The following is a 23,181-nucleotide window of genomic DNA, read 5'->3' as shown; positions in this document are numbered from 1 at the left end:
CCACCATCTCAACTCACTATTATTTATAAAAAAATTCAACACATCTCAACTCAACTCGACATTCGCCCAAAACTTGTGGGAAACAATTATGCTATGTACAGAACAAAAATAGAGAATGCATTTTCGGATTCCCACTTCTTGCGTTAGTGCTCTGGTCAGTGGTCTTCGAGCTCGTCTTCGGCTTTGTGGTGTCACTAGTGTGGTCTTCCTCTCTAGCTCGTCTTTGGCTTCGTGGTCTTCAAATCTTCAAGTGGATATGTGCGGGTATTTGTGTGGGTCATCTTCAAGAGGCCGTAGCCACTACCACCGAACCGGTCTTCACTGAACTAGTCTTCTCCTCTATGTGGGTCACTTTCGTGGGTATTTTCTAGTTCCTCATAGATTTCAAACAGAACTTGAGTGAAGTTCCAGACGGTGGATACCAGTTGGCCAAGAAGTAAAGCCTCAAGATCAAACAACTTCACCTGGGAAACACCTAGTAAAAAATTGAAGAAATTGTACAATGGTAAAGCACCTTTTTTTACTTGCTCTTGTTTCATGATTTTTTGGGAGTTGTTGTTTTAGGAATAATGTTGACAAAATCTGTTGGTAGGAACAATATTGCACATTGGTTGAGTTTATTGCTCAGAAATGCATATGTTTTGTGCTTCGGAAAAACACACGTGATGTGTGTTTTGTGTGTATTTGAAAATAGCTCTATGTCATGTGTTTATGCCGTAGAAATGCAGATTCAAGCTGCAATTTTTACATTTGCATATTATGTTTGTAGGCATATGGATGCTGTAAAGTGGATTTTATGATACAATAATCTCCAATATTTATTTTTAGTCTCATATATAGTGAAGGGGTTGAAATAAACAAAACTTTACACTATTGTATCTCAAATTCGACAACAATACAGAACTGTCTCTTGTAGAATTGTTGCTTAAAACACCCTATTTCCCCACTTTAAAGCATTTTGGTCCCTTAAGCAAGCGTGTATCCTTTGTCCTTCCCAGTATGCTTTGGCATCAAAGATCATGACAAAAACAAAAAAAACGTATGGAGTACGAAGATAAGTGATCAGTTGTGTGCTTTAGGTTGTTTAATTTATGCTAGTTATCGCCCAGTTTAATTTATGAAGCTAATCATCTCTTTAAATATTGATGTTTTGAGACACTGATTGTTTTTATATTTGGTTTCTTATTTTGTGATCTTTCATTTCTATATGCAAGAAACATTTGCTTGGACCATAACATGCAAAAGTTGTACTTTTGATACCTCATTGCAAAGGGTGGCAATTTGGCATGCAAATATCCTTTTTTTTTTCCCCCTTCCTTTTGTTATCTTATTATCAGAAGAAAAATGATACATATACTTATATTTACAATATAGTGAGTGGGGGGACCATAATAACATCTTATCTATGAAGAACTGTAATCGGATAAAAGGAACTTAGACTGTGAGAAGCACAAGCACTCTCTCAACTCAAATTTGAGTCATAACTTAGATTCCAGTCTCACTAGGAAATTCAATGAATTCTTATACAACTATTACTAATAGCTTATGCCTAGTACAATTTGAAGAAATGCTTGCCTTCAGGATAAAAGGGAAGGGACTAGGGTTAGGATTTCAGGATGAGCAAGAAAGGGCGGGCTAGGGTTAGGGTTCGAGATAGGAAAACTGAGGAAGGGTTAATGGTGACCAAGAAGGAGGCTTCGTGGGGAGAAGAAGAAGTTGAAGACGACGTAACGATGGCTTCTATGGGAGATGAAACTAAGGTAAAAAGGAATTGAAGGCGGCTCAGTGTGGGTCTCAAACTTCCATCACAACACTGAGGGAGGGAGGGAGGGAGGGAGGGCGGCGGCTTCGAGGGAGGGACGTGCCATCAAGGAAGGGAGGTGCTTCGAGGGGAGGGATTTTGTGGAAGGATAAAGAGAGAAAACGCAGAGAGGGAGGGAATTGCAAATGGAAACTGAGGAGAGAATGATCAAGGGCTCATGGCTTCATTGTCCAAAACGGTGCGCTTTGGTTTTTTTTTTTTTTTTTCCACATTAGCAGCCGCTTATGCAAAGCTTACATGAGACGACTAAACATATCCTTTTTCTATGAGAAATTACTGGTCACTCGTCAATGCAACGCAAAAATCAAAATCAATGTCATTAATTGAATCAGAATTGCCTAGTCAACAAAAAGAAGTCCAATTTATGATGGGTTTTGACTTTGAGTGCTCTGCCTTGTTCACTAACGAATGTTTATCCGTTTGAATAGTGAGATGAGATGAGATTAATTGAGATGATTTGTGAATATTAGTAGAATTATTAGTTTAAGATAGTCTGTATCATGTGTCGCTCCTCCTCCGCACGACTGTCGATGTGAATCCCATCCTCCAGTATGTTTTTATGCGCAAAGAGAAAAAAACAATACATATCAGCAAAGAGTGCAGTGTCAAAATAGACGCAAAAGAGCTTTGAGTAGATTTACTCAAAACGAAAAACAAAATGCAACCAAATTCTGTCCCCTGAATTCTGAAGGCAACAAATCTAGAGAATATTTTCGTCCTGTTTCTTCATTTCCCTTATTTTTCCTTGGAGAGGAAAAAAGTGAGTGGGGAGGACTGTTTTAGAGGATAACAGGAGATAAAAACTGCTCATTTAGCAGAGAGCTAGACTACAAAAACAAGCCAACTTACTAATTAGAAATGGAATTCTGGATGGCGAGTCTGCATCAAGCATAGAAGATATTGTGGCATTAATATGTATTTTGACTTGTATACAACTTTTTGATCCACATGGGTGAGACCCATATATATTTATTCACACATAATGACTCGTGCCCTCAATGGGGTGGCCCAACTGGCTGCCAACTGTTAAAATTTCCAAACTCATTACAAAAAATAGATGTTAGAATCTTCATAGATGCAGAGACAAATGAGAGAAATTACGTGAGCAAATAAATATGAGGCCAGAAAGTTGGTGGCATATATCTCAAATGTCCTTCAAGATGGTGATGAGTTTCTTTCTTTAGTTCTTGAACAATCAAATTCTATTTGAGACTTACCATCTTATGTATCATCATGAACGGTAACAAAAGTATGGAAGCTTAAAACTATGTTCTTTTGCATTCTAGATCTTATATCAAGATACAGGAGCAACAATTTTAATGCCACAGACATAATTTCTGAACTACGAGTACCCGTTGATTTTAAAGAAAGAAAAAGCGGTTAGCAATTCCTAACATTCTTTCTTTCTGGACTGTAATGGTGGAATGAACCAAGTTGTTCATAAGGCATAACCACATTCAACAACAACGAACGATTGCAGAAGACAATTTGCCATGGTCATACTTATTCAGTAATTACAAGCTGGAGAACGCAGAATTGCAGAAGATACAACAATCGGAGACTATATGACTGATGATGCTTCCCTTTTCAACCTCTAGCTTCCTACTCTGTCTATTCCACAAGTGAACGACCAAACTTCTGGACTGGATCTGCCTCAACGTTTTAAGCAACCATTTTGAATGCAGCTCGTCTCTAGGCCCGCGAAACAGACTTCGAATCCGACTCCAATCAACAGGATAAAATACCGAAGGCAGCAACACAGTGAAATTAAATCCAGGCCTTCCACTCAGCCTGGAAACAACTCTTGAGACTAGGTAAGGGCCATTGTGCCCCCACTTGTTCCCATCGAAAGTTAGTGCAAATTCTTCAATGAACTTGTAAAGCAGAGGATGATTCTTGTCGAATATCAACACAGCATTGTTCAATCGGCTCCAATTCCCAGTTTCATGATCAATAGTTTGAGCACCTATCACATTTCTCAACTGTGAGAAACTCTTCAGCACTATAACATCTGTGTCAACATAAATACCTCCAAACTTATAAAGTAAAGCGAGCCTAAGCAAATTAGAGAGATTTTGACCCAAAGAAACCACCCCAGGATCCACAATCCCTTTCCTTAGCCTATCAAACCACGCTTCCGCATGAGTATTCTTGAATATATAATCATAATCCGGATTAATAGCCATTACTCTGAACCCCTCATCTAAGAAAGGTTTCAGAACTCGACTTCCTCTGCTTGATTTCATTGAATTTGAGACAATGACCAAGCAAGCATTTGGGTGAGACTTAAACAAGCTTTCCATAGCCAACACTTCTCTATCACCAAATGACTTCAACGAAATCCTGGTCATAAAGAACCGAAACTTACAAGAGGCAGTAGAATTACCAGCGAAGAAATTCTCGATTCTTGCTGAAAAAGGAGTGGGCCGAACTTCGGAGGGCACACTCTTGAGCTTGCGCTTGAGCTTCCGGGCTCGTCTCGGCCTGGAAATCGAAGAATTGGTTATGGGTAGGATTGAAAAGCGTGATTTGCGCAAAAGGGGCGACTGGGTCTTCAAAATCACAGATGGCTTCTCTTCTTTCGTTGCATACATCACTGAAGCAGCCAGCTTTGAAGAATAGGACGAAGAAGAAGAAGACGAAAAAGAGGACCCTTTTTTCATCGACTCTCCGGCGGAATTTCCCGGGTAGAAATTGGCGGGAACGGCCGGTGACTTGGCCGGAAAAGGGAGGTGAAGGTCGAAGACAGAGAAGCCATTGTATATTAAGAGGAGAAGGAGAATAAGAGCGAAAAAGGAAGTGGGCAAGCAAAGGATAAGAGCTAGGACGTATCTCTTCAGGTCCTGTAACTGACGAATAAGAAAGAGAAGGAAAGGTTCAGACTCGGAGGGTTTGACGGGGCATTCGTACATGGTCTTGCTTGTTTGAGCTAAAGTGGGTTTCGTTAATAGAAGTTGGAATGTGGTTCTCTCTTGTGTTGTTGGTGTAGCGGGACGCTGGGAGCATACTGCGGAGAAGGTTGAAAAGCATTTTAATGGCGGAGGCGTCAAAATATCGGAAGGACGAGTGAAGGAACAGTGTTGAGAAAATCGCTTAAACTTCATCCTGCTCGAAATTACATTTTTAAAGTCTTTTATTAAAAAATGATTTTATTTATTATTTAACGTTATAATATAAGATGATTCTTATAAAAAAAAATATAATATAAGATTATGAAAATAATAATAGTAAGAAAAACACTATTATGCCTACTCTATTTGACACCTTCATTTGACCGCTTGTTCTTTTTATTTTTATTTTTTATTTAATGATTAAGAAAGTGATTATAAATGTATTGATATATTTTTTTATTTTTTAACTATATTTAAATATGTAAAAAAAAGTAATAAAATAAAAAATTTTTTACCTGACGATCAAGATGGGACGGCATAGTAGCCGCACCCTATTAGTAATAGAAAAATGATTTGTATCAGTCTGTATCCGCAGCACACTCAATGTATTGAGTTAAAAAAAAAAACAAAACAAAAATCACGTGTGGTGTGCTGCGGCTACAGGCTGATGCGTAGCAATTCCCTTAGTAATAATACAAAAACTTAAGAATAACACTTCTTTTTGAAAAGAAATTAATTAGCGCAATGATTTGTTTGTTGATATCATCTCACCAGTTTAGATATAAAGGTAAGATGAAACCATCTTGTATCTCATTTCATCTCAATTAATCTCATTTCATCTCAATTAATCTCATTTCATTTCAACTAATAATTTCATTATTATTCACAAATCATCTCATCTTATCTCACTTTTCATGTTTTTAAATATTTTGAACCTAACATTACTTATATATAAAAAAAAAAAAAAATATTATATTCTCAAGATTGTGTGTAGAGCACACTACTCATCATTTAAATGATAAAATTTAACTGTAAGATTCAAATTTTAAAATTTACTTTTGAAATCAAATTATGTTATATAAGTATTTTATTATGTATTTTTTTAATCTAATATTGAGAAAATAGAAGCTAGAAGAGTAATGTTAGTTATAATTTTAAAATGTACAAGCCTCACGAATTCATTTTGATAAAAAAATAAGATCCATTATTAAAAAAATAATTTTTCATATAAATCCTAAATTTATTATTTTTTTCAAAATGAAGATATGAAACTTATACATCTTAAGACTACAAATATTATTTTATAGACCCAAAAATGTAGACCAACATTATGAAGTACTTTTGAGTTTTTGAGCTATGAACATCATTTTGTAAATAGTGGAGTAAAGCTACCCATTTGCCTCCTTTCCACATACACCACACGATCTGATGATTTGGTTTTTTATTTTTTAACTAAACGTTGCGTTTAGTTTTACAACTAATCCCTTCCATACCCAAATCAAATCAGTGCAGGGCAGTGCATCGTTGATTTTCCAACCCCACCCTCCCCAGCGGAGGGTTCTTCTGCCAGCCTTTACCATCACCGTCTGGGATCTCCTACAAGAAAGCTCCGACCAACCAACCGACGGAACCCAACCACGAGAGACTCACTCATGTTTTCTCTTTCTTTTTTATTCCTGAAAAATATTCTTCTTTTTTTTTTCTGTTTTTCTTATGCCCTGTAAATTTCTTTCAAGCATCCATGATTGAAGAAAAAGGATGGTTATAAGCCTCCAAATCAGTGCTTGTTTGTTGGATAAAGTGGGGGTATTTTTTTTTTTTTTTTAATATCAAGCACCGAAAATCACAGCTGTGAAAGTTGAGTTTTTTTTTCTTTTGTATTTTTTGTCTACTTCCTATTGAACATGGCGACCTCTAAAATTAGAATTTTCAACTCATTGCAGCAAAAAAAGTAAGGAGAAAGAAGTTTACGCGGAAAGGAGTTCTTAGATGAGAAATTTTTTTTTAGGGATTCATAGGGGAAGAGAGAAGAAGGAGATTTAACCACTGACCGGAATGTAAATAAACCGAGTTAGCCACATCAGCCTTCGTGTGGCGTGTGATGGTAAAACCGGCTGAAGGGTAGATTTATTCGAGAAGGCCTCTTCTTCTCTTATAGTCACTAACTGTCAGGGTCAGTGCATGCCTCCCTCCATCATTCTCTGGGACTTTACATCCAACCGTGGCTTCTACCCTTTGTTTCCTTGCCATGAATCCAGCCTGAGCTCCCAGAGGCCCACCAAACCTCTGAAGAGCAGCCAATGAAATTGGTAGCTCGAAATTATGCAACACATTTGACACGGTCCCTTGATCCACGGGAGCAAGGGTATCAACCAACTTCCCCGCATACTCTGCAGCTTCCAAGGCAGCAGCTGTAGCTGCCATTCCAGCTTCTGTGGTTACCTTTTCTCCTACCCCATTACTGTTTGCATTCGTAGATGCACCATTAACATCAACATTTGCCACTGCAGCTGCTGCTCCACCGGGCTTTGAAACATAGTAATTCCTTGACCTAGTCCATCTCCTTGAAAAGGGATCATAACCAGCCTCCCCTGCTTTCAAACCCGTGTTTACAGGTTTCAGTCCGGAAGCATTCTTGAAATTCTCAACCCTGTTCTTTCTGTTCATCTCAGCTAGTCTAACAGCCTTGGAATCTTTCTCATGTGTTCGCCTGGATGCCTCTAATTGCTGCAGTCTTGTCTTGATCCTCTCCACCTCTGCCTCATCGTGCTTGCTTTGTGCAATTTCCAACTCCCTCCTCAGCCGGTCCTTCTCGGCTGCAATGTTTAATGGTCTTGATGAAGCAGATTTTTTCTCTTGTAACATCTGCTTCACAGTGGCTGCAGAGTAAACATATGTGTTGGTCTTTTTAATGGCCTCCTTCTTTTCCAACACGTCCTGTTTACTTGGCAACCGGCCACCACTTCGTTCTACCTCCCTAATCCACTGTTTATACTCCTCCTCCTGTGGCGTGGAGTCTGAAACCATAGCCATCTGCCACCTGGCCGCAGAGCTTTCATTGCCCCAAACAACATTTAGATACTTATATGTGGTTTTATTTTCTAGTTTGTACTGCCGGTCAGGTTCTGTGGCATCGACATTCCGGACCATGCAGAGCCTGTATATAGGCCCAGACTTTGACCTCCCAATTCCAACCCTCACAAAGCAACCCACAATCAGCTCCTCAAAGAATGGCTCCATAAACCATTTAGCAAGTTTAGACCTTCGAATGGTAATTTCCTTTATATCATCAAAAGAAGGCACGTCAGATCCCAGCATGCCTCTCTCCTCATCACTGTCAACCATGGCACCATCTCCTGTTGACCCTTCATCTTCACTGTGAGACCTACTTTCACTCTCACTCTGACTAGAGCTGCTCAGACTTGTTCTAGTGAAGGCTTTTCTCTTTGGTGAGAAAGTTCGACCCCCTGAACTTCCTCTCGTTGCATCTCTCAATTTACGGTGAGCTTCTGGGTCCTGCTGCTTCAACCGTTTTGCTCGCAATTCATTCAATGCATCATCTTTGGCAGCTGATCTGTCAGCAGATCTCGCTGACAAGCGCATACGAGATGATGGAAGTGGTGGAGTCTCTTTTCTAGATTGGGTGGTTTTTCCACTCTCCCGCTTTGATCTTATTTTCTCCCGTAAATTTTTATCGATTTTCTTAGAAGCTCTATCTGACAAGATCATCTCCCTTTCAAGTTCAGTCATCTGTGCAAGCTTTCGTCTGTCATCTTCATTCTTATAAAGATCATCACCAACATCAGATTCATCACTGCTGTCACCCTCACGGTCAGAAAGCCCACCATCATCGCCTTCTTCCTGGCTGCCCAGATCATCATCTCTTTCAGTAGGGTCTAACCTCTTCTTCAAAGGAACTTGAGATCCAGAGGGCTTTCTGCTAGCATAACCACGATCATCGTCAGAGTCATCATCCCTATAATCACTTCCACCATCAGAATATGAGCCTTCACGCCGCCTTCTAGATGGTGGACGTGAATTCCGGTTTCTGCCAGCTGAACTGGTTCTTCCTGCAGCCTCCAGGAGCAAATTCTCTAGGTCTGCCATGATCTGCTACGTTTGTATAAGCTCTGATATTACACGCCCTCCTGAAAATTTTTAGAGTTTGATTAACTAGCTGAATTGGGAATAAGAGAAACATACACAAACGCGTACACAGGATGCAGCACAGTTTTTCTGAGTTATAAAATTACTAAAGATGTATATCAACGACTTTCAATTTTTTTTAATGGAAAAAACTATTTAAAGCACATTAGCATATCTCCTTTTTTCCTAATCTATGAAAAATCATTTTTTTTATACAAGTTAACCTATGAAAAATCGTTCCAAAGCTAATATAAAAATCCTCAACATTACTTCTTTACAAACCCTGTGCACAACACGTTAAGCTAAATTTCATACATAATACACGCCTACACACTATTTCGCGATCTAGTTTTGTTTTTTAGCACAAATTCATGTGCAACATACCCAAGTATTTCCCCACTTGAAATACGAACTTTTAGAGAAAAAAAAATATACTTTAAAAAATTACAACCACAAAAGAAAAGCCCATTGTTCGTAAAAACTCTTTTAAGAAAAACCTAAAATTAATCTCCAATACTGGAGAAAACATCGAAGGAGAGCAAATAAAACGCTAGGAAAAATCGATATTCTTTTATCCCCTTGAAGTATAATTTCTTCGACGTAAAAAACCGAGTTCGGATATTCAGAAACATACATCGAAACAAACCCTAGCAAGGAAAGATCGAGCAGAATTTATATTACCTTTTGGAAGATACTAGGTCGTTGAAGCCCAGATCCTCCTTTCTCCTTCGGGTTCTGGTTAAACCGGAGGCTTTTTGTTCTGTTGAGCTATCGACTCATCCAGGAAGTCTGGATCAATGGGATTGAACTTTGAAGCACTTTGATACTATTGTAACTTGTAAGCTTATAAGCGAGAGACAGTACGAACGACGGAAGGAATTGCATATTTCTCGAAAGTGCCCCAATACTCAAGAAATTACATTTCGGCCCCAACTTCTTTTGTTTCGTTGACCGGTCTATGGAGTCGATGGTTGAGATCGCATCACATCTGTCCATAACTTCTTTCCCTCTTTCTTTTCAGTAATACTACTACATAAATCGAATACGTAAATATTACATAATTATTTTAAAAAATAATAAAATTAATTATTAAAAATTTAATTATTTTTTTTTTATGTAAATCACATATTTATTCAATTTCTTTTAAAAAGAATATACAATACTTGCACACGAATGTACATATATCATTACCCGTTTTAAAATTCTGATAAGAGGACGGAATACACATAATTGGAAATTGAATAATAATAATTAATAAAATTTTAGAATTCGCCAGAAATTTTTTATAAACCTATAATATAGTTAAAAACAATGGTATAGAATTTTTATTTTTATTTATGGAATTGTAAAAAATTATGACCGTTAAATTATATTTCAACCTGGGGGTGAAACTGTAGTTTTTACAGTTTGAGATTTTATTTTTCTAAAAAATTCAATAGTGAAATTAAAATTAAAGAGACAAGAAGAAGAGGGGAAGATCTCTACAAAAACCCTCCATTCTAATTAAAATAGATCATAATTGACGGCAGAAATTTCTTTTAACATGATTAAAATAAGTGTTAGAATCCATGGCCAAAAGCACCCAAATCAATATTTTCACACAATGTCATGGGAAAATGATTCATAGAGGCAAGAGATGAGTTGCCTACAAAGAGTGTGAATAAAACAGAATGAAAATACAGGGATACTGCACAAACGTGAACACTTTCATTCTATTATCATTCCTTTTTTTCGTGTATACAACAAGCGTCTCGTCTCAGCCTGAAATGGCGCAGAAAGACCTAAAAGAAAGAATTCGATGTGCTAAAGAAACCCAAAAAAGATTAAAAAAGAAAAGAAAAGGAAAGGATCCTAATAAGAAAGAAAATAAGAGAAGCAAACAAAACGATCAGTCAGACTATATAACACATGTTTTTCCTCAGTTTGATAGAGCTTGTTTGCCTGATATGTGAAATGAATGCTGAGGCTGTACAAAGTCTCTCTTGAGCTCTCATGGAATCCTGCATGATTCAATCACTTCGCTAACAGCTTTATGTGTTTCCGGAGAAATCATGTTTAATGTCAAATGAAATGCCTGCATCAAGAGAGAAGAAAAGACATTTATGTTATCATAACTAGGAGCTAAATAAATCGCCATTTAGTAATAATATCACTCCAAGACAAAAAGAGTCTCCAGGATTCGACTGCTTCATCATGGACATGCATGCATTGGCCATAAGTTATTGATCACGGGGCGTATATAAACGGGAACAGTCAACAGAGTGTAGGAAAGGACAGTAAATTATTTTGGGTATATGGAAACAATTCAATCCCGCAATGATGTTCTCACCCTTATGATGCCAGAATGAAAGCATGAATTGTCCAAGAACCAAGGCAACTCAGTAAGTTAGCAGCTAAAGAAAGGCACGCCCAGTAAACCAAGATACACATCCCGATATAATTTATAACCCAACCACTGGATGGGCTATATGCTTTTAAAAGTTGTCATAATTCCAAGTGGTGGCCTCATAAAGGGATGAGCTAAATCAACAAGATGGTCCTCTTCAATTTATTATTTGACACACAGGGTTTCACATATTGATTGTTTGCTGGTTTCATGCTTCATCAACTGAACCACTTACAAGCCAAAAGAATTACATACCACAAATCTTTCCAAAACAGGTACAAGAATTGTCAAGCTGCGATTTGGGAGACAGTCAGCAATGGCATCACGTATGGTCTTACTGTAAACAGAAAAGTAAACATCACCTTAGGCTTAGAGAAAACCTGAATTGAAGCTTGATTAACAGAAGAAAATCTTGAAATGGTAAATGGACCTTTCTGTTGAAAGGAATGCTAGAAGAAGGGCTGCATATGCTTCTACAATCATCTTCTCAGCTTCTTGCTCTCCTTGTAACACAGCCGCCTCATCATTCTGTAACATGAAACACAATGTAGATTTGGTTTCAGCTACAATCAAATTCCTTCTGTCTAGAATGTAAATAAGTGTATTTTCAGTTTTCTTCATTTTTCCATCAATTGCTTTCACTTTTTCCATTAATTCTAATCATTTAGGCTAATTGAATTGAATTTGAACAGTATTTTCCTAAAAAAAGTCAGCTTCTTCAAAATTTGAACAGTGGGTCACTCACCAACGTCAAATGATTTCCTTCCCCAGCTCCCTCGCCTGCTCCTTGGTTCGCCAAAAAGATAGAGCACAGTAGTGGAATTACATCCCTGTGACTCTCCTCTACTAACCCTTCCAAGCTAGGCAATTGAACACTGGCTGCTGCAAGCCGTGATCTGCAGGAAACTTAATTGTAAGTATTGCTAAATATTGCATGACAACTCCTTTCCATGCTGCAGGAGACAAGATACGGAAGGCATCTAAGTGGCTGAACTTCAAGATCAATAAAATGAAAGTCTAATCAGCAAACTTGCAACCAAGCAAGAAACAAAGAAAAGTTTTCAGCGAGGATTGGCATCGGCGCATATAATATGAGAGGATCAGCATCATGCCCTAGGAGCTGCAGATCTCAATATCGAAAGTTAGGTGTGTTTAACACGATGCCTTCTTCCACTGTCATTTTGTTTAGAAATCCACCTAAAGAGGACTCATCCAACTTGCCCCTGCCTTCAAGGTGATCAAGAATAGAAATGCTCAAACCCATCTGAAGGATCAATATTTCCTTCTACATTTAATAGAATTCAAACTTGATTAATTTGCCTTGAAAACTAATTCAACGGTTTCCTTCTTCTGATTATGGGAAACCCAGCAAGGGAAAATATAAAACAGATAAAAATTGAGAAAGTACTCATTAAAAATTAAAAAAGGCACTGACCTTAACTTCCAATGGCCAAAATGTATAAATTGAACAAGCATAGAGAGGGAGGGGGGGGGAGTGTGAATTTAGAATCAGAATAATAATTCATTGTCAAAGGCACCACATCTCCAAGAACGATATACAAATGCAGGCACATATATAAATAAGAAGTGAAAGAAACCTGTTATGACCATCTTTTTCAACCAAGTTCACAAGTAGACCCAAAATAGCAACAAGAAAATCCAACTCTTGATCAGTGAGGTGCCAATCATTCTGGTGGTCAAGATCACTGCTAGAACCATTCTCCTTCATATCACTAGAAGGGGATGACGATGAGCTGAATGAAGGAAAGTGGCCAGCAATCAGAGATGACATGGTCTCCAGTCCTCCATAAGCAGCAATTTGCCGACAGCCAACAGGATTGTCATTCGTTAAGTTCATAAGAACCTGTCGCGAATGAAAACCAGTAATTACTACACAAATTTAAATTGATTTCAAATTTCCCACAATGAGATGAAACAATCACCCTCCATAACATAATTCAATCAATCGGCTGATGTGTATTAAAGGACACTATAAGTTCCAGTGGAGAGACATCTCGTTTACTAGGCTGTCAATAATGTGACATAGTGGTATATCATCACCCCTCCACTTGATAGCCTAGAAGTCAATGAACCACAAAAGCTCAAAACTAAAATGTGGAAAATCATAATATTAAATCAGTGAAAAACCTTAACAGCAGTCAGAAGGCAATCAGCTAGAAGACTGGAACACACTTCATCAACAGCGCTTGGACAGGAAAGTTCATGGGAATGATTGTTGTCACCATTACTCGATTCTTGTTGGCTCGTTAAAATCTGAGCTTGACACCCATCTTCAAGTTCCCTGTATGATACCCCACTTTTTCGAGTTCGAGATGTTTTTTTCTTCCCAGATAATACGTCCCATTTTGAGGGCTCAAATTCATCTTCATCAAAAGCAAAAGGATCCTCACCATCCTCAAGTTCAAGCTTGGCATCTTCAGTAAAGTTTGGTCTCTTGCCAAGACCAAAAAGCTTACTGGAACCATTATCCGTTGTTAATATTCCACTGTTTGAACCCCTTGAAGTCCCACTGCACAAGCCACCCATGGAAGAATTGACTCTCATCTTTAATGAATAAGTATCAGTCACTAAAGGGCCAGTAGTCTCAGAACTGGATATACAATAATTCTGTTCCCCGGTACTTGGTAACAATTTTCTGCTCCCAGATACATTGAAGCTCTTCTGAGAGGAGGTCCTCTCCGTGCTACAGAACTTTCTAGAGGAATTGATGGAAAAGGACTCAATGCTGTCCACTGCAATGAGGATTAGAACATCATTTTAGAATTTAGAGTCAACAGAGTTTTGTCAACTTAAGGATTACAGTCTACAGAGCTGTAACCACCAAGCAGCTGGCAGCCATCAATTTAGTTTTACTGTTTCCATTTACAATTTGGTGAACAATTCAAATCTCAAAGAACAACTTCGCAGAGTTACTAAAATTTAGGAGAAGGGAATTATAGTACAAAACCATGGGGAAAAAAAATTGTCTATCTCAGATATGAGCTTGAACAAAAAGATAAATCCAGGAGAAAGAAAATCCAGGGGTCATGCGGTAAAGCCCCTAAATTGAATACCCGAGTCATTCATATTTTAAGTTTATCAGTTTTATCAGCTTTTTTATCATAAAATTTTAACTGCTCTACCCAAATGCACATCATCTGCAAGTCATGAAGAGAAGATATTTACAACTGACTTTCTTTTAGTTCAATTTTAAGCTCCTTAGTCATATCATATCAAATATTATGCAAACTCTAGAAAAACATATGAGAACTGGCATATTGTCATGAGGGATCTGAACCATGAAGATACAAACAGTAGAGATAAAGCAGTTTGCAACCAAGTACCTTTGTAGTCTTCAATTAAAGCCAACTCAGAAGCATGACCTGTCCCATTGGGCAGATTATAAGACTTTTCATCCTTGGAGGCGGCAGAAGAACTTCTAAGTAGATAAAGACCTAAAAATCAAAACAATCAATCATAAAAAAAAGTAAACATAGAAATGCTATTTATGGCGAAGATGCTGGACCAAAGAACTTATTTACAACAGTCATGCTCTCTACAAAACAAATAAGGCGGATGTAGTAGTTGATGTAAGAAGCAGCCCCTTTTATTCTCAGTTACCTGAGAGAATCTTGATAAGATTTACAATGACCTCTATAAAAGATAGTAAGGTTCCCAGAGGATCCAAGTTTCCTCTCATTCCAAGCAAATGACTCTGTTACAGGAAATTCTACATAAAAGACTTATCAAAAAAGAAGGAAACAAATAAAACTCAAATAATGCATATTCCACTTTACCTGATTATTTGTACTTAGGAATGTGGCATTTTCCATTATCTTCAAACATTTCAATAGCTGCATCGGACTTTGTAAATGCAGGTCAGTCTTGACATCCTGAGTAGAAGGTGAACTATGTTCCATCCAACCCTGCAATGAGATTTGCAAGTTTGAGAACTTCCCTAAATAATAATCAAATACCATCAACTCTTTAGAAACCACCAGGAGATTATACACTGTAAATTGATTTTCTTTAATATTATGCAGTGGACCAACCATAACTCCAGAATTCAGATGCTTATCAAGTACAGACAACAATATTATTGTGCCAACATCAATTTAGATTCCATAGAGAAATGACAGAAGGTAGTGTCAGTACTGAAGCTTATCCAATAAGAAAACTCAGAAACTGAAACACAAATTCTCACAGGGGACTAACTGGAGAAAGAAATGGCGGTTGAAAAATGTTCATGCTTTTTCTTGGTAAGCACATATTCTTCACATATTATAGCACCTACATATCTTCATTTCTTCTCCTTTATTTAGACCATTTCATTTGTACCATAAGGAAACGGATAATGAGATCAAACAAACATACAGGCTCACACCTCCATATCGGAATGACAATTCATGATGACCTCAAAGACAGCATCAAGTCCTCCAAGCTCTCTTAACTTTTCCTTGAAATTGCCCCCCGTCTTCCTTACTGCACCAGTGGTTTCTATATGGATGCAAAGACAAATAAGAAACAAAAAAAAAAAAAAAAAAAAGAGTAACAGAAAACAACAAAGGAAAAAGAAAGTCATATAATATGGATATAAAGGGCATGATGGTTTAAGAAGAAGAAAAAAAACAAGAAAAAAAAAACACACACAGAGAAACAGAAGATAACAATAAAAGATAAAGAAAGTCATATAATATTGATACAAAGGGCATGATACTTTACCTATAAATCATTAAACAAGCAGCCACGGTTGTGAGAAGTAAAAAATTTGAGTACAGGAAAACTAGCAATTCAGACCCGCAATTGACAAGCAGAAAACAGCACGTCTTCAGGGATTAACTGTCAGTTTAAATTAGACTGACAATTGATTATAGTAAACTTACGTACATTTGAAGTGACTTGCAATGGGAAAAAAAATTAAAGGAACATATTTTGGAAAACAGATCCTGAGACGGTCAAATGAATGCAAGGAAAGAGAACATCAGAACTTAAAACAAATGAAAACCCTAAGGCCCCGTTTGGATGTTGAGACGGTCTCCTCAACCCATCTCGTCTCGTCTCGTCTCGTCTCAACATCCAAACACCACTCAAACACTAACACTTTTCAATTTCAAATTTTCAACTTTCCTAATCTTTTTTTGTAAGTCTAATCATTACCTAATCATTACAAGTTTACAACTTTCCCAAACTTCCAAACAAAACACAAAAACTAATTCAACTTTTTCAAATCTAAAAAAAAAAATATTAAAAAATTATATTCTAACAATATTTTAACTTTATAATTTTTTTATTCAAAATTTCTCTCTCCTTACCCAAAACCTCATAAAACATCTTAGCTCAAACCATTTAACTACTATTCACATACTATTTCACTACCATTCACATATTTTTCATCTCATCTCAACATGAAAACATCTAGACGAGGCCTAATTCAATTTCTAGTTGGTAAGCACCTAAATTTAATAAGCTCTTCGAATAACAGCTTGAAAAGACCTACATAATTTTCCTTTGTTGGTGTATTTGTATGCAATAATTTGATTGCAAGCGAGATCATCGAAACTGTTCACATTATTGGATAACATACCAGACAAAAAGAATGTAAATCTTCTTTTTATAAGTAATCAAAAGTTTTATGGATAAAAACAAAGGCATACTGGATTACACATAACAAAAAATATCACTCATTTGGCTCCACCAATTAGTACAAAACGGAAAAAATTCTTGTCTTTATGGTTGTCGATCTATTTGAACTTATTGGATTGAATTATTTTTAGCAAAAAATATAAACGGTTGCAACCCTCTTAATCTTGACAGCACGGACCCCTATCACAGTTCATCCCAGTATATAAATAACTATAATCTTATCATAAAAGCATAGAAGGGGTATATCCCCACATTACCTTCAAGAGAGATGGTGGTTAAGCAAGCTTTTTCCATAGTCAGCAAAGCTATCCATTTTGGGCATAGCTCTAGTCTCCCAATTCCACTGTCATCCGCACAACTTGATTTCAGTTCCTTGCAACTTAGTAGAACTTCCTGAACCTTGGAAACAATAGCGACATAACTGGAATCTAATCTTTTCATTTTATCACGACATATGTCAGCAACATTACATAATGATAGAAGCTTGCGGCCTATTTTTGGTGCTTTTTCTTCATCAGACATTGAGACCGTTGGTTTCAACAGCTTGATTAGAAAACGAATGCAGTTGGGTGATTCCAAAAGATGATCATCTTGACCCTGAAATAGTAAAGTTAGACAGGCCTTCGGGGAAGTACTTCTATGATGAAAGGTGTGTCAAAAAAATGGTGGTCTATTTTGAAAGTAAAAAACAAAATGTTGCAACTGAAAACGTGCATTTCTGAATGATCAAAAGTTCCTAGTGCATGATTAAATTGAAAAAGAAAAGTGAAAAAAAAGATCTGATATGTGCAGACTAATGAGGGAGGCGGACAATTAACAACAAACACTTCATATCTATATACACTTTCCTTCTCCGTATTCATCCAATGGCACCAACAAAGATAGGATCTTTTTCTTCTCTTTTGAGATAAAAGTCACATACGACATCATAAAAAATGTCGCAAAATGGGAGATATAACCTATGATATGATACTTTTTCAATATCCATAAGGGAAAAATCTTTTATAACCCAAGAGAATCCCACTGTGTGTGACAAATGCATTGTTCAGAATTTGCATCCAGTTCAGTTAACACGAAAACCACTCTTCCCTATCACTTTTGAGTCAAAATTCACGTCCCTGAACTTAATTTCCATGCGTTAATGGGCCTGATGTAGGGTGCTGGCAGCTCAAAATCATTCAACTTTTTGTTCCATACTCAAAAAATACCACAAAAGAAAACGAAGTTATTCTTAATAGGCCCACGATTATCTGGAAAAAAGATCTTCAATGGGAGAATTGTCATCTTTTCACAGTTCACTAAAATTGTGCTTTTGCCTGCAGATTTGCAATTGCTTACATCAATGGCTAAAACACAGAAAAGAGCTGCAGCAGCCAGATTGCTGGGTGAGTCATCAAAGCTGAGATCCAAAATAGCGTCAACTATCGTCTTTGCCATCCTGAAAATAAGGTACCTCAAAGATTAGGGTAAGACATGCCCAACCTTGCACAGCAATTTCGATTTCAGCAAGGGAATAGAAATGGGTACTCTTGACATGATAAAAGGAGGAAACAAGAAGTAACTAGGTTATGTTTGGATTAAAGAATTGACAAATGTCAAGATTTTACAAAAAAGAAAAACTACTCCATTGATTAAAAGCATAAAAAATGACATTTATTCTAATATAAAACAATAACGAGGATGTTCGTAATTCACATACAAACACTTTCACATATTTCAAGCCACAAGCCAGACTCATGCACATTCATGAGACGGAGGCATACTTCAAATCAGCCCTACTAATCAGCAAATGCTCGGGAGAAATTATACAAATGTAATGAAGCTAAGGGAAAATCAGTCCTTGCATCAATAAGAAGGGAACTAAAAAAGTAAATTACAAGACACATAATTGAGTAAATTGTGAAATCACCACTTGTCCCAAAAGCTTAAGCTGATGGGAAGAGCTAGATTTAATTATTTGTATTATATTTTTAACACTCCTCCTCACATGTGGGCTAGACTCCCCCTCACGTATGAGATAGACTACCCCTAATTGGATAGCCCAACACGTGGAGTATTTAATTAAATAGGATAGAGTGTAGAGTCGGGGATTCGAATTCATAACCTCTACTCTGATACCATATGAAATCACCACTTGTCCCAAAAACTTAAACTGATGAGAAGAGGTAGATTTAATTATTTATGTTATATTATTAACACAAATCCTCTAAGATCCAAATACTTTCTTTTGTTTATAAGTAATAATAACTTCATTAAACAGCACAAAAGGCGCAATCCAAGTGTACAGGATGCATACATGAAATACACTTATCTAGAAAGAAAAAATGATACAAGAAAATCATGTAAATGAACCCATTACCGGTGTACTTGGGCTATGCCTATTCTAGTATGAATAAAATCTTTTACTTATAAAAAATATGTAAATTAACCCATTGAAGTCTATAGAAGTTGCTTAAAGGAGAGGAGTATTGAAGAAGAACATCTTAAGCTCCTATTGGTTGATGATTGCCAAAACTTTTATCATTCATTTCCCTCCAAATTCACCATATGAGGCAAGTAGGAACCATTTTCCATATTGTTAATTCACCTTCCGTAATAGCTAGGATCATCCAGCAAAAGACTCAACACCCGTAAACACACATTCCACAGACTTTCATGAGCGCCAAACTTAGTCAATCTAAGTTTATGATTCAGAATCAAGCAGAAGCATCAATACAACTACAAACCCAGACACCTCCTTACATAAACTTTGCGAAATTCTATAAACATTCTTCTCCTAAGAGAAGAGAACCCTAGCACCCGCTAACGCAACAAGAAGGTCCAACAAATCATATACCCAAAATTCAAATTCAAGAGCCCAACACATTTCTACACCAAAAAAAGAATTGAAGTAACACCCATATGCAAATTCCCAAACATCCCTCCACATTTACAAGAAAATACGCATAAAAATCACATTTTAATTCAAAATCCGTCACAGAAATTTCGAAACTCGCGTACCCTTGAGTCCGCAAGAGCCGTCTCTGCTGCGCGGTGGCGCATATAGACAACAAAGACAGCAAGCTCGCCCTCCTAATCCGAACGGGCTGGCCTTTCCTGAGCCCATCCAATGCGAAATTGACCTCGTCCACGTGCTCCATCATCTCCCCGAACTCCTGGGCCTCCATCAGCGTCGAAGTGGCAGGAATCGACGACCTGGTACAGTTCTTGATCAAATCCGCCTCCCTCTTCCTCCCGACCCTCCTCGGCTTCTTCGGCCTCCTAACGGCGCCGTTTATGGAATCGTCGAGAGCGGGACTCGAAGATGGGGCGTAGGGGTCGGAGTCGGAAGCCCAGTGGAGGGAGGAAGAGTCCTGGGAAGAGAAGGCGAAGCCGCTGTAGAGGCCGAGGCCTTGGTCCAGGGGGCTCTCTTGGGAGAGGGAGTCCTTAAAGGAATCGTCGTCTACGGCGTCGTTTAAGGTGTCGGAGGAGCAAGGTCTTGGAATGCCTCGGTTGCGACGACCGTAAGTCCGCACTATCATTGTTGTTCCTTGCTCACGGCGGTGGGGTTAAATTGAATGGTTTGAGCTAGGCATTCAAACGAAAGTGAGGGGCTTTTTGGGAAAAAATTGAATTGGGGATAGAGAAATTGAGAAGAGCCGAGGAACAAGCAGGAGGAGGAGGTTTGAGCTGGCTTCAAAGGGAAAACGAAGAGCGAACGAGCGAAAGAAAGAGAGAGAGAGAGGGTCTTTAATCTACAACAAACTAGTGTGTCTGTGTGGAAGTTCGTTGGCGAACAGTGAACTGAAGTGGGGTGGCAGATTTTGGGTCCGTTCCTCTGAAATTCCGTGCGATTCTTTTTCCCCCAAGGAGCTGTCTACGGCTGGTTTAACGAGCCTTTGCCTTTCGTCCTTGACATCAGATCTTAGGCTAGATTAGTCATTTCAAGAAGCCAACTGAAATAGTACCCTCCGAACATCACCAAACTGTCCTCGAACTGACGTTTTTTTTTTTTTCCATCAAAATGGGTTGACATTAAAATTAAAAAAAATAATTAAAATATATTTTTTAATATTATTTTTATTTTAAATTTTAAAAAATTAAATTTTTTATTTTATTTTATATAAAAAATTTTAAAAATTTTAATAATAAAATAAAAAAATTTTAAAATTTTAAAATTTTAGATTTTAATCTTAAAATTAAGCCAGACGTAAATCTCTTATTTAAAATTCAAGATGTAGTAATTTATTTTAATAATTTTATTCAGGCCAAAAATTATAAATTTTATTTACTATTAAACGTAGTTTAGCTTGGGATAATTACTAAAGTGAAATAACTATTCATGAATTAAATAAATATGTATTATCAAAAATAGAGAATGGATATGTTAAAAATTAAATATTCTCATGTGAGGCCCATCATGGCCCATGTGCCACTTTATATACCCAATCTGCGAACTACACCAACTTGAGAGGCAAACCCTCATGCGAGAAAGGCAATTGATAAGGATAGATTGGACTCGCTGCCTCTAGCACCCCTAATGACACCTAGCACTCGAGAACTTGTGTCGATAGGTGGACGAAAAATGTGAGCGGCCCTCGATTTCCTGATAGAAGGTGTGGGGGAATGCGACGCATATCATCTACCAATAAGGCACCACTCGAGGAGCTACGCCGCCATCCCTTAGCCTCCACGGCGCATTCATGGCGCCACCCCAAGCTCCAAACTACATTAAAAGATTATAATAAAATGTAGTGGAAATGACGTGAACTCCTTGATCGAGGGGACAAGATGTCCCCCAACAACCTTGTATAAAAGTCGACCCCAAGTATGAAAAACTCTCTCTAAGCTCTAGCACAAATTACTAAAGAAATTTATTGACTTAAACATCGAAAGCTTTCCAACCCCTACTAAGTCCCTCATTTTTGTCTTCTAGAATGTGTAGGTATAAAAACCTAGATTCAAATTGTTGGAACTAAACTCAAGGCATATAAAACACGACGTTAACCTTTAAAAACATATGGCTTCGTAATCATATTGTAGAATAAATGATAGTTTAAAGAGCATAAAAAATCATTTTTAAATTAATCAACTTTTAAATAGATGTCTATGTGTTTGACTTTAATCAGGCTCAAGCCCACGAAAGCACTAGTGTTTAGGTCACATTCGGGCCTGATGAAGTTGGACCCAACCCAGCATAAGCTTTTCAAATGTACGTAAGAACTTCGAAGAGCGTTGAGCGTTTAATTAAATAAAACGGGCGATTACGACGGGATGGGCCCGAACCGGCCCGGACGATACGGTCGGATTAAAATGCTCGTCATGTATTGGGATCGAATCCAATATTCCATGCCATTTTTTTAAACTGTTAAAAACTATATCATGAAAAATATAAATTTATAATTTTTTAAACTATTTTACCACTCTTTAATAAAATTAAAAATATTTTTCTAAGGTTAAAATTTAATTTTAATGAAGTGAAATAATTATATTGATTGATTGTAAAATGGATTATAAAAAAAAGTTATAAAAACTTGTAGATATATCATTACCCAATAAACAAAAAATGGGAAGCTGTTGATCTAAACTCTAAATTTTAAAATGAAATAAAAACAAACACATGAAATATGGCATGCATCATTGGTGTCTCGCTTTAAATTTATTACTTTTAAATATTCACCAAATATCATATAACACCCATGATAATTATAATAGGGTCACAATTACTATGAGGGCAAGCTAAGCTTTGTCATATTGCTATTAAGTGACTGCATTTAATGCGGGTCACATTGCCGATTGCATTAAATGTTAGGGCAGTGCTAGCAAGCAGTATGTTATTTTTTTAATATTTTTAATTATGAAAACAATTTTTAAAAAAATAAATAACTTTCAAAATTTTATAAATAAAGAGATTATATAAAATAAACTTATAAATTGATGTGATTTTATAGAATCCATTATATCTACTTTATAATAAAAGTAACTTTATAATTTAACATATCACACAAGTTATATCAATTTGTAAATTTATTTTTGTGTAATTCTTTTATGGCTAAAATATTTTTATTTTTCTAAATGTTAAGAGTTGTTTTGTGAGAGTAATTCTACAAATCAACCACTGTAGACATCTCACATTCTATATTTATAGTTTTTTTATAGAGTTTAAGGATTTTTTGTATAGAGTATTTTTTATTAAAAGAATTTTTCATTTTGTAAATCTTTTGTTACATAGCAATGGGACGACGGTGGTTTGACGCTTTATAAGAAGCAGTCTTGTCAAATTTTTGTGCATTGTTTATCCCTTACCTTTTTTT

At 36.9% G+C, this 23,181-nt stretch overlaps 3 protein-coding genes across 3 annotated transcripts; all 3 read right to left on the bottom strand.

Moving 5' to 3' along the window:
- Positions 1-2,701: 2,701 nt before the first annotated feature.
- On the bottom strand, positions 2,702-4,968 carry LOC108982233 (uncharacterized protein At4g19900-like). The gene has a single exon (XM_018953541.2). The coding sequence runs from the start codon at positions 4,924-4,926 to the stop codon at positions 3,337-3,339; it is 1,590 nt and encodes a 529-aa protein (XP_018809086.2). The 5' UTR covers positions 4,927-4,968; the 3' UTR covers positions 2,702-3,336.
- A 1,697-nt stretch (positions 4,969-6,665) lies between these two features.
- LOC108982235 (protein RTF1 homolog) lies at positions 6,666-9,686 on the bottom strand. The gene is made up of 2 exons (XM_035689554.1): positions 9,541-9,686; positions 6,666-8,861 (listed from the first exon to the last, which is right to left on the bottom strand). Exon 2 carries the CDS (start codon positions 8,818-8,820, stop codon positions 6,841-6,843), a length of 1,980 nt encoding a protein of 659 aa, XP_035545447.1. The 5' UTR covers positions 8,821-8,861; positions 9,541-9,686; the 3' UTR covers positions 6,666-6,840.
- Positions 9,687-10,544: 858 nt separating this feature from the next.
- Positions 10,545-20,778, bottom strand: LOC108982234 (wings apart-like protein 1). The gene is made up of 13 exons (XM_018953542.2): positions 19,889-20,778; positions 18,227-18,326; positions 17,146-17,485; positions 15,630-15,742; positions 15,043-15,171; positions 14,867-14,960; positions 14,590-14,700; positions 13,394-13,998; positions 12,844-13,109; positions 11,991-12,141; positions 11,676-11,773; positions 11,501-11,582; positions 10,545-10,933 (listed from the first exon to the last, which is right to left on the bottom strand). Exons 1-13 carry the CDS (start codon positions 20,407-20,409, stop codon positions 10,850-10,852), a joined length of 2,694 nt encoding a protein of 897 aa, XP_018809087.1. The 5' UTR covers positions 20,410-20,778; the 3' UTR covers positions 10,545-10,849.
- Between the last annotated feature and the right edge of the window lie 2,403 nt (positions 20,779-23,181).

The sequence above is a fragment of the Juglans regia genome, chromosome 4, assembly GCF_001411555.2.
Source record: "Juglans regia cultivar Chandler chromosome 4, Walnut 2.0, whole genome shotgun sequence".
NCBI lineage: Eukaryota > Viridiplantae > Streptophyta > Magnoliopsida > Fagales > Juglandaceae > Juglans > Juglans regia.
The sequence above is the reverse complement of the archived record's forward strand: the minus strand, read 5'-3'. Positions and strand labels throughout refer to the sequence as shown.

What these genes read in the sequence shown, in the direction of transcription:
- LOC108982233 (XM_018953541.2), bottom strand. Translation starts at nt 4,926, where the DNA reads ATGAAGTTTAAGCGATTTTCTCAACACTGTTCCTTCACTCGTCCTTCC.
- LOC108982234 (XM_018953542.2), bottom strand. Translation starts at nt 20,409, where the DNA reads ATGATAGTGCGGACTTACGGTCGTCGCAACCGAGGCATTCCAAGACCT. An exon ending in AACCACCATCTCTCTTGAAG is followed by an intron (nt 15,743 to 17,145) that starts GTAATGTGGGGA and finishes GCATCCATATAG; the next exon opens with AAACCACTGGTGCAGTAAGG. An exon ending in AAGGAAATCATTTGACGTTG is followed by an intron (nt 11,774 to 11,990) that starts GTGAGTGACCCA and finishes TTCATGTTACAG; the next exon opens with AATGATGAGGCGGCTGTGTT.
- LOC108982235 (XM_035689554.1), bottom strand. Translation starts at nt 8,820, where the DNA reads ATGGCAGACCTAGAGAATTTGCTCCTGGAGGCTGCAGGAAGAACCAGT.